This window comes from Arvicola amphibius, chromosome 15, assembly GCF_903992535.2.
Source record: "Arvicola amphibius chromosome 15, mArvAmp1.2, whole genome shotgun sequence".
Lineage (NCBI taxonomy): Eukaryota > Metazoa > Chordata > Mammalia > Rodentia > Cricetidae > Arvicola > Arvicola amphibius.
Genome location: NC_052061.1, coordinates 21,998,654 through 22,019,488, shown reverse-complemented (window position 1 = coordinate 22,019,488; position 20,835 = coordinate 21,998,654). Strand labels below are relative to the sequence as shown.

The following is a 20,835-nucleotide window of genomic DNA, read 5'->3' as shown; positions in this document are numbered from 1 at the left end:
ACCATGAAGATACGTTTCCAGCTTTTTGCGTAAATGAAAACATTCTCATTCTGTGACGGCACGGTTACTAGCCAGTTTAATAAGATACAGGATTTTATGATAACATGCTTTTTAAAGAGTACCTAAGAACTCAAGGAAAATTGATAGTGAGGAACTGAGCAAAAACCATCTTTAATACATCACGTAAGCTCATGTTTTTTTGTTCATAAAAGTGGATAGACTTCCTGTGTTTGTGTATAAAGTGTGAACATTCTACCCTGAGCAGACATCACGTTCTCATTACTATCCTTGTTGACAATGGAAGGTTAGAAGTGCCAGTTGGCAGTGTGTTTTGCCTTGCATCTCTCAGATGCTGTAAGAACAGTCTTAGCAGCCTTGAGTATTCTGCATCTCAGGGTGGTCAGGAGAACAATGAAGATCAGAACTTGCAGGGATTTCAAAATCATCTGGCCCACCCTTTCAAAGAACTTTCCCTTTTCTTAATGTGACACTTGTCTTGTAACTCTGCCTATGCTGTCTCTCTTCTGCCTTACGTAAATGTAGTCTACATATGAAGAATTTATTATACTCTATTGTTATTTGAACTCCTATTTTTAAGTCATCTTTCAGTTTTAATAAGTGTGCATGGTACTTAAACTTTCCAGTAGTCTTTGTTCGTGAAGATGTTTATCAGATTGTTAGTGCAGGTGTGTACTCACTTTATAAAAAACAAAACGTCCTAAGTTGTCTTAGGAGCCTAAGGTCACAGTTTTAAACAGCAGACACAAAAGTTTTCAGGCAGAGTTCCTCCGGGCTGCAGTGGGCTACGTGCTCTTTGTATCCTCATGTGACCTTTGCTGTGTGTGTGACTTATTGCTAGTGTTTGCTCTTTCAGTAGGACACCAGTCCTGTTGAATTAGAACCTCATGTTGGTGACTTTAACCTTAATCGCCTCCTAAGGGCTCTGTCTCTAAATATAGGATTAGGGCTTCCACATAAGATCTGGGGTGACTTGAAGCTACGGTTACTTTAATTTGTATTTTCCTCACAGACTGCTTTTGAAGCAAATGAAATAGAGATCTGAACTCAGACTCTTATTTGTTCACTTTGACAATAAGCAGATTTCTGAACTAAGTTGCAGGACTCGACGATTTGAGAAATTTTTTTGTATTCTAAGTGTATGCAGTCATAAATATTGAATGTTTCCTGTCTGTAGGTCTAATTGGGTCTAGGTACTGTGGAGGATACCCAAGTCATCCCTGCTGTTAAGATACCTATAAATCTAGAGAGGGGCATAAGGATCACTGATGGAATTTGTGGATGTCTTTAGACTACAGAAGTGAGTGATGCTCACAGTGAAAGCTAAAGGAATTCAGAGAAGGTGAAATAGTTCTGAGTGTCCTTGGGTTTTCTAGAAAGAATGAAAGAATGAGTAAGAGCGCATAACTCTGGAGTGGGTTGTTGTGGGGACTGGAGGAGTGAGCGGTGAGACAGGCGCGGTCAGGCCCAGGGAAGGGAAGTTTTGGAGGGGAAGGTACTTACCAGCATCAGATGTTTGCCCTGCAAGAAGTATAACTGGACTGGCAAGGTGGCTCACTGGGTAAGGACGCTTGTTGCTAAGCCTGATGACCTGAGTTCAATCCCTCAATCCCATAGGGTAAAAGGAGAGAACTGATTCACACACAAAACAGACATGGTTGGGAAGTGGTGGCACACGCCTTTATTCCCAGCACTCAGGAGGCAGAGAGGCAGGAGGATTTTTGTGTTTGAAGCCAGCCTGGTCTACAGCTTGAGATCCAGGACAACCAGGGCTACACAGACAAATCCTGTCTCATAAAAACAAAAACAAAATAAAATTTCATTTTAAGAAGGGTCATTGATGGAGGAGAACCTGTGGAAGTATTCCCTCCTTGATGGTGGAGAACCTGTGGATGTAGTCCCTCCCTGATGGTGGAGAACCTGTGGATGTAGTCCCTCTCTGATGGTGGAGAACCTGTGGATGTAGTCCCTCTCTGATGGTGGAGAGCCTGTGGATGTAGTCCCTCTCTGATGGTGGAGAGCCTGTGGATGTAGTCCCTCCCTGATGGTAGAGAACCTGTGGATGTAGTCCCTCCCTGATGGTGGAGAACCTGTGGATGTAGTCCCTCCCTGATGGAGGAGAACCTATGGATGTAGTCCCTCCCTGATGGAGGAGAACTTGTGGATGTAGTCCCTCCCTGATGGTGGAGAACCTATGGACGTACTCCCTCCCTGATGGTAGAGAACCTGTGGATGTGATGTAGAGAACTTCCCTGATTTATTTTTGCTTTTTTAATGCAGGGTTTCATGTAGCCTGGGCTGATTTCAAACCCACAACATAGTCAAAGATTACCTTTAACTTCTGTGTGATCTTCTTGTCTTCCACAATCCAAGTTCAGGGACAACAGACATAAGGCACCATTCCAGGCTGGTAGAAGAACATTTGTATGGAGTGTTAGAGTTAGGTGCTAAATGTTTGATGTCAATGAAGGGACCAGGAAAGATTTCAGCACCCCTTACTCTTCAGGACTTAGGCAGTGAATGAACGTCTGAGAAGGTAGCCCTTTTATGCCCAGAGCAAAGAAGAGGAACTGATGAAGAGAGGAACCCAAGCAGCACCGCAGAGTTCAGGGGAAGGTGCTAAAATGCAATGCATTAGGAAACTTTACACAGGATTTTCTATAATGTATTTGCCTTTTTCTCTTGTCTCAGCTCTGACAGCTTTAAATAAATAGCATGACATTTTACTCACACGTATCTTTAAAACATCGTTCTATAGAGTGTCCCTAGTTGTAACAGAAACTGTTGATGCAGGTGTGTTTGGAGAAAGAATTGTGGCGAGTTTAATTCATGCATGGGAGCATTTGCTTCTGCAACCAAAGGTAACCCATGTAAAAAACACTCAAGTTTGATTAAGAATTCACTATTTCAAAAGGTGTATTGAGTCCTGAGGATGTACAGAAATATATCAGAGTATGTCTGTATACCTGGAGAGAAACACAAGGAGAAGCATTCTATAGTGGTGTACACACAGTGTGCACTTTGTGTACCAGGAAGGTTTACAGAGAAGAATGCGATGGGAAGGGAGGCGAATGAGTGACCTTGTTTGAGTGTAGTTGTAGGAGAGGGAGTCCTTTGGCCTGCACAGTGTCGGTGTTTGGGAGTTTGGAACATCTCTAAAAGAGAAGATAGTAATGCTAGTTCAGTAATGTTTTAAGGTCCTCAGTGAGTTCAGTCTCTAGACAGAGCTCTGAACTCCTGCTGCAGCCCACGTGCCATTTACCGTGTATACTGAATATAGGAAGAGACTTCAGTAAAGTCCACTGTGTAGAGAAGATATGTATTTAACATGCAACAGCAGTTTATTTTTCAAAAAAAATGATGACTTTGATATTTTTCTTTTTTGTTGCTAAGAGTTGAATTTGGTGCCTCACACATGGCCTGTGCTCTCTACTGTTGAGCTGTATTTTGAGCCTACTTTTATCTTCTTTCTGTTTTTAAATATGTATTTACTTTCATTTTGTCTGAGTGTTTGTTATGTGTGCCTGTCAAGTGTGTGTGCCTGTTGAATGTGTATGTGCGCCTGTCATGTGTGCAGTGTTTGTGGAGGTTAGAACGCATTGACCCTGTGGGGCTGGAGCTAGAGATGGCTGTTAGCTGCTTGTGGTTACTGGGAATTAAACCTGGGTCCTCTGCCAGAGTAGCCACTGCTCTCAACCTCAGTCATCTCTCCACTTCCTCCATTATTGTTTTAAAGTCAGAATTTTTCTGTGTAGCCCTGGCTGTCCTGGAACTCTATCTGTATATCAGACTGGCCTTGAACTTGCAGAGTTCTGCCTACCTGTGCCCCCTGAGTACTGGGATTAAAGCCACCACCACCTGGCTCATTTTTTTTTAAGATTTATTTATTTATTTATTTATTTATTTATTTATTTATTTATACAGTATCCTGCCTGTAGGCCAGAAGAGGGCACCAGATCTCATTATAGGTGGTTGTGAGCCACCATGTGGTTGCTGGGAATTAAACTCAGGACCTCTGAAAGAGCAGTCAGTTCTCTTAATTGCTGAGCCATCTCTCCAGCCCTTGGCTCATTTTTTTAAAAATTATTATATCCTAAAGTGATATAGCTTTATACCTCTCTCTTTTTTGTACTTGTATTCTAAACACATGAAACAGTAAAAATACTTTTTAAAGGAAAAATTCTTTAACCTGTATATAGACACAAACTTACTTGTACATGTAATGATGTGACTTTTATTATATTTTCAGACCAAAGGAGCAAATGGAAATTGTGGACAGTATGGGAGAGTCATACCAGCAAGTGTTGTTATATTTGGGATGGCAGTAGAGTGTTCAGAGATACGAAGACATCATAGGTAAGTGGGAGAAGACTCTAAGTTGGGCAGTGGTGGCGCACACCTTTATTTCCAGCACTGGGGATGAGGATGGACAGAGGCAGGCAGATCTCTGATTTTGAGGCCAGTCTGGTCTACAGAGCAAGTTCCAGGACAGCCAGGACTATCCAGAGAAACCCTGTGTCAGAAAGCTTCCCCATCTCTTTACTCCCCCTCCCCCCCCCCCCCCCCCCCCGCCAAAAAGAAAAACACTACTTCCAAGCTTCGTGCCTGCTTATCATGTTTAATTAGTAGAACTCTAGAATTGAAGCTAGCTTTTTCTAAGTGAACTTTTCCTACAGCTTACTGTTGTCTCGCTGGGTGAGAAGTTTGTGTAGAAAAATAGTAAGTTCAGATTGATTTTAATTGAAGTTCAAGTAAGGATTTCCAATGTGAGGATAAATTTTAGTATTGTTTTTCTTGGTAACTTCATTAATAGTTATTAGTGGTGTGATGTACATATTTTAGCTTTCCAAATTCTACAAAATGGAACACATCCATCTGCCAGATTTCTTTCCTTTGAGAATTCTTGCGGTTACTTTCTGCAGGTAGTGGTGTTTGGTTGTATAAAGAACAAGCAAGTAGGACATTTAAATTACATATTCTCTCATTTCATCGTTCTGTTTTCAAACTGTCTAACAATCATCATACAGAGATCCAAATCCCTCCTTTTTAATGGTTTTTCCCATTCCTTAATGTGGGGAAACTCTCTTTAACCACTGCCTGGCCTGGATGGCTGACCAGTGTAGCTGTTTTACATTCTGTTCTTCAGGCAAACTTTTTAAATTAAAATACAAATAAAATATCATTACACATACCTTCAAAATAGCCACAAACAACATAAAATATCTTGGGGTAATTCTAACCAAGCAAGTGAAAGACCTGTATTATAAGAACTTTAAATCTTTGAAGAAAGAAGTTGAAGAAGATATCAGAAAATAGAAAGATCAGTGTTCCTGGATAGGTAGGATTAAAATAGTAAAATTGGCAATCCTACCAAAAACAATCTACAGATTCAGTGCAATAGCCACCAAATTCCCAGCACAATTCCTCACAGACCTCAAAAGAGCAATACTAAATTTCTGATGCGGGAGAGTCTTCGGTTTGTGTTGATTTCATTCGTTAATAAAGAAACTGCCTTGGCCCATTTAATAGGCCAGCCCTTAGGTGGGTGAAGTAGACAGAACAGGAAGAAGGAAGTGAGGTAGATGCCTTGGGCAATCGCCATGTCTCTCCTCTCTGGGACAGTCGCCATGAAGCCAGCCACCAGGTCAGACATGCTGAATCTTTCCCAGTAAGATACCACCATGTGGTGTTACACAGATTATTAGATGTGAGTTAGTCAAGATGTGAGTAAGAGGCTGAAACTAATGGGCCAGGCAGTGTTTAAAAAAATACAGTTTGTATGTTATTATTTCGGGGCATAAGCTAGCTGTGTGGGATCCAGGTGGGACGAAAAGCAGGCCTGCCCGCAACCCCTCACTACAAATTTCATATGGAAAAGCAATAATAATAATAATAATAATAATAATACCAGGATATCCAAAACAAAAACAATCCTGTATGATAAAGGAACTTCACCGTCTCTGACATCAAGCTCTGTTACAGAGCTACAGTAATGAAAACATTTTGATATTGACATAAAAAACAGACATGGAGTTGAATTGAAGACTCTGATATTAACTCACACTCCTATGAACAACTGATTTTTGACAAAGAAGCTAAAAAAGAAATTATCTTCATCAAATTATGCTGGTATAACTGAATATCAACATGTAGAAGATTGCAAATAGATCCATATCTATTGCTACACATAAAACTCACGTCTAAATGGATCAAAGACCTCTACATAAATCCAACCACACTGAACCTTACAGAAGAAAAAGTGGGAAATACCCTTGAAAGCATGACACAGAAGACCACTTACTAAATAAAACCCCAGTAGCACAGAAACTGAGAGCAACAATAAAGAAATGGGACCTCCTGAACCTGAGAATCTTCTGTAAAGCAAAGGATATGGTCAACAACACTAAATGGCAGCCTACAGAATGGGAAAAGATCCTCACCAACTCCATATTGGACAGAGAGCTGATCTCCCAAATATATAAAGAATTCAAGAAAATAGACATCAAAATACTGAATAATCTAATTAAAAAATAAGGTACATATCTAAAGAGTGAATTCTCAACAGAAGAATCTTAAATGGCCAGAAGACACTTAAGGAAATGCTCAGCATCTTTAGCCATCAGAGAAATGCAAAGCAAAACAACTCTGAGAAACCATCTTATACCGTATGTCAGAATTGCTAAGATAAAAAAAACGCTGATAACTGTTTATGTTGGAGGGGATGTGGAGTAAGGGAAATGCTCCTCCATTGCTGGTGGGAATGCAAACTTGTACAGCTGCTGTGGAAATCAGCCTGTCGTTTTCTTAGGAAATTAGGAATCACACCCAGCAATACCATTTTTGGGCATATGCCTAAAGGAAGCACACTCACAGCACAATACATTTGCTCAACTATGTTCACAGCAGCATTATCTGTAACAGCCAAAACCTGGAAGTAACCTAGATGCCCCTCAGCTGAAGAATGGATAAAGAAAATGTGATACATTTACACAATGGTGTACTATTCAGTGGTTTAAAAAAAGACATCTTGAAATTTGCAGGCTGTAGTAGCAATTCATTTGTTTATTAATGAATAAGATTGCTTGAAGGTCAGAAAAGTAAAGCAGCCACGCTGGCCAGTCCTACAGACCAGGCAGCAGTGATGCACACCTTTAGTCCCAGCAGCCACACTAGCTTGCCATAGAAACCAGGTGGTAGTTTAATCCCAGAACTAGAGAGGATTATAACACAGGAGGAGACAACCTCAGTCACAGCCTCATCTGAGGTTTCCTGGAGGCAGGTCGCCATTTTGAACTGAGGTAGAGGTAAGAGCCAGTGGCTGGGTGTTTTGCTTTTCTGACCTTCCAGTTGAACCCCAGTTTCTGTCTCTGGATTTTTATTAATTGTGCTTCAGCAGGCAAATGGACGGAACTAAAAAAAAAAAAAAATCATCCTGAGTGAGGTAACCCAGACTCAGAAAGACAAATATAGTATGTCCTCACTCTTAAGTTGATATCAAGCATAAAGCAAAGGATAACCAACCCAGAGGAGTCCACAACCCAGAGAAGCTAGACCCCTCATCCAGAAACAGTTGGTAGCAGATGCAGAAATCTATAGCTAACCACTGGCCTGAGCTCCCGGAATACAGTCAAAGACAGGAGGCGTGAAAATATGAACAAAGGGTCAAGACTATGATGGGGGAGACCCACAGAATCAGCTGATGGGAGCTAGTGGGATATCACTGACTCTGGGCTGACAATTGGGGAACCTGCATAGGACTGAACTAGGTCCCCCGAATGCAGGTGAAAATGGTGTGATTTGGGTAGTATGTGTACCACTGGCAGTGGTACCAGGATCTAACCCTAATGCATGAACCTACTTTGTGGAGCCATTCTCTATGGAGAGATACCTTGCTCAGCCTAGGCACAGGGGTGGTAAGGGTGGTAGATGTCTTGGTCCTGCCTCAATGAGGTGATGAGACAGACTTAGTTGACTTCCCAGGGGAGGCCTTACCCTCTCTGAGGAATGGATGGGGAATGAGGTGGGGGAAGGTGGAGGGAGCAGAAAGAGAGGAAGAAGGGGGAACTAGGAATGGCATGCAAACAAAGTGTGTGTGTATGTTTGTGTATAAATTTAAGTGCTTCTGCTTGTTAAATTAATTCATTAAAGAGTACCAATAAATACAGTCGTGTGAGACAGTATCCTTAGCATCCCTTGCTATTGACCATTCCTGTTCTAGGTTGTATAGTGTGCATTGTGGTTTTCATTTCATTGCTTTGATGATCCCTGATGGTCTTATTTTATTTGGTTATTCTCTTTGGTGAGGTATCTAAGTTTTTGTTCATTTTTGTTTGTTTTCTATTAACTTGCCAGAATTCAAAAGTAAATTTGAATATGATCGTTTGTTGAATATATGTTCTAAATATTGTCCTTTTTAATTTTCTAATTTTTAAGTTTTCTAATTTTTATTTATGCATGTGTATTTGTGTGAATTCTGCTGTGTGTTTGTGGTGTCTGTGGAGGACATAAGAGGACATAAGAGCGTGTTGATCTCCTGGAGCTGGGGTTGCAGGTGGTGTGTGTGAGAGTCAAACTGAACTCAGGACATCTGCAAGAATAGCAAGTGTGTTTAACACTGAACCATCTTTTTATACTACAAAGTTGTTCATTTTACTATAGACTTTATCATATTTTTCTTTATGTGAATCTGTGGTTATGAGGTCTTATTTAATTTTTTATATTTTCTCAACTACTAGATAATGATTTTGATAATTAAAAAAACACATCTTTTACCTCGCCTTTTCTTAAACTCTTACTAGGGTGGGCACTAAGGACATTGCTGGTGTCCATTTGCCAGCAAGTGTGAAATTTCAGAGCCCAGCCTCCTCTTCTGCAGAAACTGGAGACGCAGTTGAACCATATACAACTGAGAAGATGAGTCGGATCCCTGGAGGGTATTTGCCTCTGACAGAGTGCTTTGAAATTATGAAAGTGGATTTCAGCAGTCTTCAGGTAAAAACAAGAAGTTAATTCTTCCTTATCCCCAAACCCCAAACATAGTTTCTCTGGCTAACAGCTCTGGCTGACCTGGAACTCACTTTGTGGACCAGGCTGGCCTGGAAATAATACAAATCTGCCTACCTCTGTGGTAGGCCACCATGCCTGGCCCTTAATTCTTACTCTTAAGAATTTCATTAATTGTTTCAGGTAGTGTATGAAATCTTACTTTTTGTTTTGCTTCCCCCCCCCCCGCCCCTCTCCTAAGACATGCTTTCTCTGTGTAGACCTGTCCTGGGACTCACTCTGTAGACCAGGATGGCCTCGAACTCAGAGATCCTCCTGCCTCTGTCTCCCAGGTGAGTGCTGGGTGTAAAGGTCCTTCCACAACCACTGATTCTGCATGACTATGTCTTACTTTTTGAATGTACATGAGGTTCTACTTATGAAGAAATGATTAGCAACAAATTAAAATTCCCTTTTGAATATACTCTTTTTAAATGCAAGGGCAAAGGTCTCGAGTTTGTCAAGTGTCTCCTGTGCTGTGTGCTTTTCATGAACATTCACTATGACAGTAGGAGCAAGAGAATGCGTGCTATTTAGTGCTATTTACTGTTTGCAGTAGTTAGTGCTGCAGAGTTCTCATGTTTGTAAACACACAGGCAAAAGTTTCAGCCTAGATCTTTATTGTTTTCTTTGTTATGCTGTCTTCTCAAATTAATGGTTTTCATTCAGATGAGCACTAATCTAAATTCAAATGAATTAAAGTCATTAGGACAGTGTCTCTTAGCCTGTGGGTCATGACCCTTTGGAGGAGGGTTGAGTGACTCTACCACAAGAGTCACCTCAGACGATCAGACAACATAAATATTTACATTACAATTCATAACAGTAGCAAAATTACAGTCATGATGTAGCAGTGGAAATAGTTTTACAGTTGGGGTCGCCACAATATAAGGAACTGTATGAGGGTCGCAGCGTGAGGAGGTTTGAGAACCACTGTGCTAGGTTAATGGCATCCCATCTCAGCCAGGGCTGAAGGCACCCGAGACAGAGAACATTTAGGTTTCTGTCAGGATCCCAGAGATTGAATCTAGACGTGACACATGCTAGACGAGCCTCTTTATTACAGTTACACTTCCTGCTTGGGCTTTGCCTTTTCAAGCCAGAACAGACCTGAGGAAGGCCGATGGCGGACCACCCTAGCTTGTTTATGCCTGTCCTGGTGGCTGATAGGAAGATGTGTGTACAATATGCCCAGAGAGCCCAAGAACTGTTGAATAAGACCCTTTCTAACGTCTTGAAGAAACAATGATGTTCATGACACATGCTTTGGGGTGGAGGTGGCTGAAGGAAGGGCATTTTGTCATGAAAGTTTAAAAGTGTAGCCAGAAGTCCCTCTTAATTCGTCTCTTCTTGGGGCGGGGGGAGTGTTGCAGCTGTTTTAAGTTCAGTTTTATCACACTGAGCAGTCCTGGGTTTTAAGGTCATTCCTGACCAGACACAGTGTTCCAGGGAGTAGTGGAGTAGTGGGAGTACAGCTGTGAAGTACCCCACAGCTGTTCTGTTATTTATTTTAAGAGTTTTTATTTGAATTATTTCTTACACCACACACACACTGTAAAGATTTTAGTTTTAGAAGTAGTGTCTGTCTGTTTAACACTTTGAAGGAAAACAGAACAGAAATGAAAAGGCCAGGTATTGTTTCTTCCTTATTTGTTTTGTTTTGTTTTGTTTTTGTAGAAATATTATCTTTTTTATTTATTATGTGTACAGTATTCTCAGTATTCTCTCTGCATGTATGCCTGCAGGCCAGAAGAGGGCACCAGATCTCATTACAGATGATTCTGAGCCACCATGTGGTTGCTGGGAATTGAACTCAGGACCTTTGGAAGAGCAGGCAGTGCTCTTAACCACTGGGCCATCTCTCCAGCCCCTTGGGTTATTTGTTTGAAGTGTGTGTTCCAGGCTTGCTCTTCTTTCCATGTGTGTGCATTTGCACATATGCACTTTTCCAGTATAAAATAAATGACCCCATGGCTTTGCTGCCTGCTCCTGTCATCTGGCACTACACCGCTTGAAGGCGTAATTCACAAACAATCCCACACCAGTTTGGAATTATGATTAATAGAATGGTTATTTATTTGAAGGGGAAAAACTTACAAATCACCATCCCAGACAACAGCCCTCTGCGTAATCAGGAAGGGAGCCTAGTTGCCAGAAGCAGAGCTGGAAGCCAGAGTAGAGGGACTTTTTAAAATTTTTAGAGAGACACGTGCCAATGGGATGGTATCTCAGCAGCTATTGGCTGAAGGAGCAGAAGGAGCTCCCGCAACAACTGCTGGCATGTTTTTCTTCATCTCATGGAGAGAGAGAGAGAGAGAGAGAGAGAGAGAGAGAGAGAGAGAGAGAGAGAGAGAGAGAGAGAGAGAGAGAATGTCTGTGTGTGTGTGTGTGCGCGCGCGCTCGCAGTGTATGTTCAGTAGATGTCTGATATTCTGTGATCCCATAGTTGGACAGGGGAGGACTGACTGCGAGGATGGACTGTGGGCTGACATTGAGGGAAATACATATTAATTTATAAAACCTCATTCTTTATTCGTTTTGTTCCTTACTAGTTTCCTAGACTCTGTTTTCTTACCCGCTTTATATTTCTTCTCAGGAATTAAAGAGTCTTGCAACTAAAGAGCCACACCCCCTCAGTGTTCCTGCTATTAAAGAAGGCGTGCTGGATGCTGTCATGGTTTGGTTTGTTCTCCAGCTCAATGACGAATACAGTCTGTCCACAAGTCCTGGGGAGGAAACCTGTTGGGAACAGGCTGTTTATCCAGTACAGGCCCTTGCAGGTAAATATTATCTCATTAAAATCCACTCATAAGTGGCTTTTAGACATAAAGCAGAGAAAACCAGCCTATAATTCACAATCCCAGAAAACCTAGACAATAATGAGGACCCTAAGAGAGACATACATGGATCTAATCTACATGGGAAGTAGAAAAAGACAAGATCTCCTGAGTAAATTGGCAGCATGGTGACTATGGGAGAGGATTGAAGGGGAGGGGAGAGACAGGGAACAACTGGGGGCAGGTGGAGAAACAGCTCAGTAGTTAAGAGCACTGACTGCTTTTCCAGAGGACCCAAGTTCAATTCCGGACACCCACTAGCAGCTCAGAACCGTCTATACCCATAGTCCCATGGGATCCGAAGGCCTCTTCTGATATGCAGAAAACCATCCATATACATATTAAAAGTGCATAAATAAATCTTAAAAAAAATTAAGTCAAACCTCTTCCCATGGAACCAATCAAACAATTTTTTTTGTTTACTCTAAGTAATTGAGTCAGTGACCAAAAAGAAAAACAGAATCACTTTAGAGATGAAGTTTTCAGCAAAAGAGTGTTGCTTCAGTATTTCGGAATTTCCACATTCTTTGTCCAAAAGTCAATTTCAGAACTCTGTGTTGTTAAGAAGAGAGATTGAAGCCAGCTGTGGTGGTGCATGCTGTTGATCACTGGACTGTGGAGTCACTAAGAGCAGGCACACCTCTGGGAATCCAAGGCCTGTCTGGTCTGTGTAGCGAGTCTGGGCCAACCTTGGCTGCACACTGAGCCCCATTCTCAAAAAGAGAGATTCAGTCATTGCCTTGGAAAGTGGGAGAGAGGGGCTGAGAGTTCCTGGAGATGGGGTTGAGAGTGCTTATTGTCAAGATGCATTGTTTATGTCTATGAAATTGCCAAAAGAGTAAATAGAAGATATTCTATTAAAAAGCAAAAACTACTGTGTTCAGTGTCATACACCTTTAATCCCAGCACCCTGGCGGCAGTTCAGGGCCAGCCAGCTTTACATAGTGAGACTCTGTCTCGAAATAAAGATTTAAAGTTACTCTATTGCATGCCCCTTAGCTGTAACTCTCACTGATCATTTCATAATTTCAAGTGGTACTTATCAGTAGATGAAAGAAATGTTCCTTTAAAAAAAAGCCAGGTGGTGGTGGCACATGCCTTTAATCCCAACACTCTGGAAGCAGAGGCATGCAAATCTCTGTCAGTTTGAGGCCAACCTGGTCTACAAGAGCTAGTTCTAGGACAGGCACCAAAGCAACACAGAGAAACCCTGTCTCAAAACACCCCTCCAAAACAAAACAACAACAACAAAAGAAAAATGAACCACTTCATGAATTTGCCTGTCGACCTTGCTGAGAAACCGTGTTAGTGTTTTGTTTTGTTTTTTAAAATATTTATTTATTTATTATGCATACAATAGTCTGTCTGTGTGTATGCCTGAAGGCCAGAAGAGGGCACCAGACCCCATTACAGATGGTTGTGAGCCACCATATGGTTGCTGGGAATTGAACTCAGGACCTTTGGAAGAGCAGGCAATGCTCTTAACCTCTGAGCCATCTCTCCAGCCCCCATGCTAGTGTTTTAATTTTAGTATAAGTGCTTCTCAAGTGTGTACTGTCCTGTGTTTCTTCTTCCTTCTTCTTATTCTCCTACTTCTATTTCCTTTTCCCCTTTCTCTTCTTTTCTTCTTCCGAAAATGAGTTAGAAAAGTATAAAGTGTGGGAGTACTTAACCCATAGAAACCCTGATAACGTTTGTAGAGCCCAAGTCATAAGAATGTATGTAGGGGACTCAGTGGATAAAGGTGCTTGCTGCCAGCCCTCATGACTTGAGTTTGATTTCTGGAACTCATATAGTGGAGAAGAGAACTGACTCTCCCAAGTTGTCCTCTGACCTCACACATGCAGGGGCGTGTGCATGTGCCTCCAGTGCACAAGAGTAGGAGTTAAAGTGCATACAGTTCTAGAAGTACAAATCTTACAGTTCTGAGAGAATGTGGGGATCTGTAAACTTCCCTTGGGAACGGTTATATTAAAGACATTATCTATCTAGGAAAAGAAAACTGTTTATAGCAGTTTGGTGGGTTTCTGTGTTTCCAACAGTAAGATATGTGGAAAAGTATGCATTTAAAGGAAGTTCCCTGTTTGTGGTCTCTTTATCAGGGGTCTGATTCGCCAAGACCAGTCGACTGTGGAATCTGTAGTCTGAAGATTCGGGTTCAGGTCTTGGCTCTCTTGTTGAATGACTTGCCAACAAAGATGTTAGAACTTTTATTGGGTTCTAGCTGAAAATAGGACAGTGTTGTCTACCCTAGAGGGTTGTGGGAATGGTAAGATATAAATAAAAAAGCTTGGCTCTAAAAAAGTTACATTTTAAATCTATATTTATTTATTTTTATTTTCTTAGGTAATTTAAATATCCCTTGAAGAATCTTCAGGGAAAAGCCATTTTAAATGCTTAAACATAAAAATAACAACTTTTATAATAAAAACTTTTGTTTTTGGTTTTTTGTTCTTTTTCCCAGTTAAAACATTTTTTAAAATATTTATTTATTTATTAAAAGTTTCCACCTCCCATTTCCCTACCACTCCCCCACTTCCCCTCCTTCTCCCTCTCCAGTCCTAAGAGCAGTCAGGGTTTCCTGCCCTGTGGGAAGTCCAAGGTTCTCCCACCTCCATCCAGGTCTAGGAAGATGAGCATCCAAACAGACTAGGTTCTCACAAGGCCAGTTCATGCAGTAGAAGCAACACTCAGTGCCATTGTCCTTGGCTTCTCAGTCAGCCCTCATTCAGAGAATCCAGTTTGATCATATGCTCCATCAGTCCCAGTCCAGCTGGCCTTGGTGAGCTCCTATTAGATCAGTTCCACTGTCTCAGTGAGTGGACGCACCCCTCGCGGTCCTGACTTCCTTGCTCATGTTCTCCCTCCTTCTGCTCCTCATTTGGACCTTGGGAGCTTAGTCCAGTGCTCCATTCTGGGTCTCTGTCTCTATCTCCATCCATCGCCGGATGAAGGTTCTATGGTGATATGCAAGATATTCATCAGTCTGGCTATAGGATAAGGCCTGCTCAGGCGCCCTCTCCTCTGCTGCCCACGGAACTATTTGGGGAAATCCCCTTGGACACCTGGGAACCCCTCTAGAGCCAAGACTCTAGCCAACCCTAAAATGGTTCCCTTGGTTAGGATAACTTCTTCTCTGTTCCCATATCCACCCTTCCTCCATCTCAGTTATCCCATTCCCCCAAGCTCTCCCCAATCCTCCCCTTCTCCCTTAAGTGACCTTAAGTGTCTTTTGGCCATTTGAACTTCTTTTGAGAATTCTCTGTTCAATTCAGTACCCCATTTTTTAATTGGGTTAGTTAGAGTTTTAATGTCTAGTTTCTTGAGTTCTTTATATATTTTGAAGATCAGACTTTTGTCTGATGTGGGGTTAGTGAAGATCTTCTCCCATTTAATAGGTTGCCTTTTTGTCATAATGACAGTGCCCTTTGCATTACAGAAGCTTCTCAGTTTCAGGAGGTCCCATGTATTCATTGTTGCTTTTATTGTCTGTGCTACTGCGGTTATACGTAGGAATTGGTCTCCTGTGCCCATGTGTTGCAGACTACTTCCCACTTTCTCTTCTATCAGGTTTAGTGTGGTCAGATTTATATTGAGGTCTTTAATCCATTTGGACTTCAGTTTTGTGCATGGTGATAGATATGGATCTATTTTCATTGTTCTACATGTTAAAATCCAGTTATGCCAGCACCATTTGTTGAAGATGCCCTCTTTCTTCCATTGCATAATTTTGGCTCCTTTGTCGAAAATCAGGTGTTCATAGGTTTGTGGGTTAATATCCGGGTCTTCGATTAGGTTCCATTGGTCAACATCTCTGTTTTTATGCCAATACCAAGTAGTTTCATTACTGTAGCTCTGTAATAGAGTTTGAAGTCAGGGATGGTAATGCCCCCAGAAGTACTTTTATTGTATAGGATTGTTTTGGCTATCCTGGGTTTTTTGTTTTTCCATATAAAGTTGATTATTGTCCTCTCAAGGTCTGTGAAGAATTTTGATGGGGATTGCATTGAATCTATAGATTGCTTTTGGTAGAATTGTCAAATAGATCTTTCACTTCCTTGGTTAGAGTTACCCCAAGATATTTTATGCTATTTGTGGCTATTGTGAAAGGTGACGCTTCTCTGATTTCCCTCTCTGCTTATTTATCCTTTGTGTATAGGAGGGCAAGTGAGTTTTTGGAGTTGATCTTGTATCCTGCCACATTACTAAAGGTGTTTATCAGCTATAGGAGTTCTTTGGTAGAGTTTTTGGGGTCGCTTATGTACACTATCATATCACCTGCAAATAACGAAAGTTTGACTTCTTCCTTTCCAATTCGAATCCCATTGATCTCCTTATGTTGTCTTATTGCTATTGCTAGAACTTCAAGCACTATATTGAAGAGGTATGGAGAAAGTGGATAGCCTTGTCTTGTTCCTAATTTTAGTGGAATGGCTTTGAGTTTCTCTCCATTTAATTTGATGTTAGCTGTCGGCTTGCTGTATATATAGCTTTTATTATATTTAAGTAAGAACCTTGTATCCCTCATCTTTCTAAGACCTTTATCATAAAGGGGTGCTGAATTTTGTCAAATGCTTTTTCAGCATCTAATGAAATGATCATATGGTTTTTTCTTTCATTTTATTTATATGATGGATTATATTGATAGATTTGCGTATATTGAACCAGCCTTGCATCTCTGGGATGAAGCCTACTTGATCATAATGCATAATTTTTCTAATGTGTTCTTAGATTCGGTTTGCCAGTATTTTATTGAGAATTTTTGCATTGATGTTCATGAGTGAGATTGGCCTGTAATTCTCTTTCTTGGTTGAGTCTTTGTGTGGTTTTGGTATCAGGGTAACTGTAGCTTCATAAAAGGAGTTTGGCAATGACTCTTCTGTTTCTATTTTGTGAAATACATTAAGGAGTATAGGTATTAGCTCTTCTTGGAAGTTCTGGTAGAATTCTGCATTGAAACCATCTGGTCCTGGGATTTTTTGGTAGAGAGGTTTTTGATAACATCTTCTAATTCTTCGTGACTTATAGGTCTATTTAAATTGTTCACTTGGTCTTGATTTAACTTTGGATATGGTACTTATCTAAAAAAAATGTCCATTCCTTTTACATTTTCCAATTTGTGGCATACAGGCATTTGAAGTAAGAACTAATGATTCTCTGAATTTCCTCTGTTTCTGTGGTTATGTCCCCCTTTTCATTTCTGATCTTATTAATTTGTGTGTTCTCTCTCTGTTGTTTGATTAGTTTGGATAGGGGTTTGTCAATCTTGTTGATTTTCTCCAAGAACCAGCTTTTTGTTTCATTGATTCTTTGGATTGTTTTCTGTGTTTCTATTTTGTTGATTTCAGCCCTCAGTTTGATTATTTCCAGTTGTCTACTCCTCCTTGGTGAGTCTGCTTCTTTTTTTTTCTAGAGCTTTCAGGTGTGCTGTTAAATCTCTATTGTGTGCTTTCTCCTCCGTTTTCTTTATGTGGGCACTTAGTGCTATGAACTTAGCTCTGCTTTCATAGTGTCCCATAGGTTTGAGTATGTTGTGTCTTTATTTTCATTAAATTCAAGGAAGACTTTAATTTCTTTCTTTATTTCTTGCCTGATCCAGGGGTGGTTCAGTAGTTGACTGTTCAGTTTCCATGAGTTTTTAGGCTTTCTGGAGGTAGAATTGTTGTTGAATTCTAACTTTATTCCATGGTGGTCCAATAGTACACAGGTGGTTACTACAATTTCTTTGTATCTATGGATGTTTGCTTTGTTACCAGTTATGTGATGAGTTTTTGAGAAGGTTCCATGAGATGCTGAGAAGAAGGTATATTTTCTGTTTAGGTGGAATGTTTTGTAGATGTCTGTTAAGTCCATTTGGTTCGTTACATCTGATAGTTCTCTTATTTCTCTGCTGAGTTTCTGTCTGGTTGACCTGTCCATTGGTGAGAGCAGAGTGTTGTAATCTCCTACTATTAGAGTGTGGGGTTTGATGTATGCTTTGAGTTCTAGTAATGTTTCTTTTACATATGTGGGTGCTTTTATATTAGGGGCGTAGATATTCAGGATTGAGACTTCCTCCTGATGAATTGTTCCTGTTATGAGAATAAAGTGTCCTTCTCCATCTCTTCTGATTGATTTTAGTTTGAAGTCAATCTTGTTAGATAATAGCATATCCACACCCGCTTGTTTCTTGGACCATTTGATTGGAAAACCTTTTCCCAACCCTTTACTCTGAGGTAGTGTCTGTCTTTGAGTTTGAGGTGTGTTTCTTGTAAACAGGAGAATATTGGATCCTGTTTTCGTATCCATTCTCTTAACCTGAGCCTTTTTCAGGTGAATTGAGTCCATTGATATTAAGTGATATTAATGACCAGTGGTTACTAACTCCAGTTGTTTTTCCTGGTGGTAGAGTTTGTGTGTTTCCCTTCTTTAAGTTGTGCTGGTGGAGGGCTGTTAGGTGCTTGTGTTATTATGGGTGATGTTGGCTTCCTTGGTTTGTGGTTTTCCTTCTAGTATTTTCTGTAAGGCTGGGTTTGTGGCTAAGTATTGTTTAAATCTGTTTTTGTCTTGGAATATCTTGTTTTCTCCATTGATGGTGAATGCAAGCTTGGCTGGGTATAGTAGTCTGGGCTTGCATCCATGGTTTCTTTGTGTCTGCAGCACATTAATCCAAGACCTTCTGGATTTCATGGTTTCCATTGAGAAGTCAGGTGTAATTCTGATAGGTTTCCCTTTATATGTTACTTGACCATTTTCCCTTGCAGCTCTTAATATTCGCTCTTTATTTTGTATGTTTTGTGTTTTGATTATTATATGGCGAGGGGATGCTTTTTTTGATTCAGTCTATTTGGTGTTCTGTATGCTTCTTGTACCCTCATAGGAGTATCGTTCTTTAGGTTGGGAAAGTTTTCTTCTATAATTTTCTTGAATATATTTTCTGAGCCTTTGAACTGTAATTCTTTTCCTTCTTCAATCCCTATTATTCTTAGGTTTGGTCTTTTCACTGTGTCCCAGATTTCCTGGATGTTTTGTGTTAAGAATTAATTAGCTTTGTTATTGTCTTTAATCAATGAGTTTATTTCCTCTATAGTATCTTCGGTGTTTGAGATTCTTTCTTCTATTTCTTGTATTCTGTTGGTTATGCTTGTCTCTGTAGTTCCTGATCTATTACCCAGATTTTTCATATCCAGCCTTCCCTCGGTTTGTGTTTTCTTCATTACCTCCATTTCATTTTTAAAGTCTTGAACTGTTTCCATTACCTGTTTGATTGCTTTATCGTGGTTTTCTTGGGTATCTTTGAGAGATTTCTTCATTTCTTCTACCTTTTTGTTTGTCTTCTCCACTTCTTTACAGCATTTTTTCACATTCTGTTTAAGATCCTCTATCATTTTCATAATGTTACGATTAACATCGATTTCTTCTACTTCTTCAGGAATAGGGTGTTCAAGTCTTCTTGTTGCATGATCCCTGGGATCTGGTGTTGTCATGTTGCCTTTCAGGTTGTTTGAGGAATTCTTGCATTGACGCCTGCCCATCTCTTCCTTCAAATGCAGCCAGGAGAGTCTTGGTGTCTTGGTTCAATCTATTCTGTAACTGACTCTGGGTGGATCTCCTCAGTGCAAGAGCAGGAACTGTTCCCCTTTGGGTGGGTAGACTCAGTGCAGGAGTAGGCACTGTTCCTGGGCCAAGGACCTAGCAGTCAATAGGGCAGGCTTGGAGGTGGTGGGCAGGGATGTGTGGAACAAAGAAGCCCCTGCAGCAGGAGTTGAAGGGGCCCAATGCTCCTTTCCCGGATGTTCTGCCCTTCCCCGGGATGCCACCCACTCACCGGTCTGAAAGGTTGTCCTCAGCACAGGGGCAGGACTCTTGGAGGTTGAAGGACCCGGCAGACAAAAGGGCAAACTTGGGGGGAGAGGAGGGTTGTGCGGAGCCAAGAAGCCCCTGCAGGAGGAGCTGAAGGGGCTCAGTGCTCCTTCCCAGACGTTCTGCCCCACCCCGCTCCGTATGTCACCCACTCCCCGGTCTGAAAGGTTGTCCTCAGCGCCCTTTGCAGGCCGCAGGACTGAGAAAGACTGTGGCTTTCTTCATGTGTGCATTGGGAGGAATGAGCTGGTTGCCAAACACCTGAGCTTCTTGACAGGCTGCTCTTCTTAGCAGGGTATCATGCTGCCCTTCGCTTGGCGCCGGGACTCCAGTTAAAATTTTTATTTGTGTGATGTGTAGATGTTTTGGGGGGCGTGCACTTGTCATCACATGCATGTGCTCAGAGGCCAACCATTTCCTTCTACCTTTAAGGATTTCTAGGCACTGCATTCCAGTAGTTAGGGCTATGATGCAGTTTGGGGGGCTCAAGCAACCTTTCTGCCTCAGCTCCCCGCTGTCTGGTGCTGTGGGCATGTACTGCACACCTGGGACAGATTGTGTTCTCATCTGGCTCTGTGGCTCAGGGACAGTTGTCTGTGAAAGCTTAGAAATGGACCCTGTGAAAACTCAGAAAGAGCAGAGGATAATCCTTTCTGCAAGACTTAGCCTTCCCTTAAACCGTGATCTTCCTAAACATGCAAATTCCCAAATGCTTAAGGACTGTTAGTTGCCATTGTGGTGAATGCTTTCAGTCTTTTGGAAATCACCTTTAGAGAAAAGAATGTCTATTTAAGCTAAAAGGAGGCTGATATTGATCCTTGCATTTCATCTATCTTTGCTTATAGATAAAACCTCTTTCTATCCCCACATGTTCCTCAGTTTGGCAGTATATCTACTGATCTTAGTAAAAATAAACAAAAACTATAAGAAGCTGGGCTTTGTAATCCACATCTGCAGTTCCAACTCTTAGGGAGGTAGAGGGAGGAGAATAAGGAGTTCCAGGTCAACTTTAGCCGCAGGGCAAGTTTAAGGTGCAGCTCAGTTGTAGCAAGAGACCCTAGCACTTTGGAGATGTCAATATCATGGGACAACTGCC

The 20,835-nt window shown here is 41.2% G+C and overlaps 1 protein-coding gene across 1 annotated transcript in view; it reads left to right on the top strand.

Moving 5' to 3' along the window:
• The window catches only part of Prmt9 (protein arginine methyltransferase 9), a 45,610-nt gene that overhangs the window by 11,042 nt on the left and 13,733 nt on the right, over nucleotides 1-20,835 (top strand). The window contains 4 exon segments of the mRNA XM_038312538.1: nucleotides 2,779-2,879; nucleotides 4,268-4,374; nucleotides 8,817-9,009; nucleotides 11,657-11,840. Coding sequence (XP_038168466.1) covers nucleotides 2,779-2,879; nucleotides 4,268-4,374; nucleotides 8,817-9,009; nucleotides 11,657-11,840 — 585 coding nt within the window.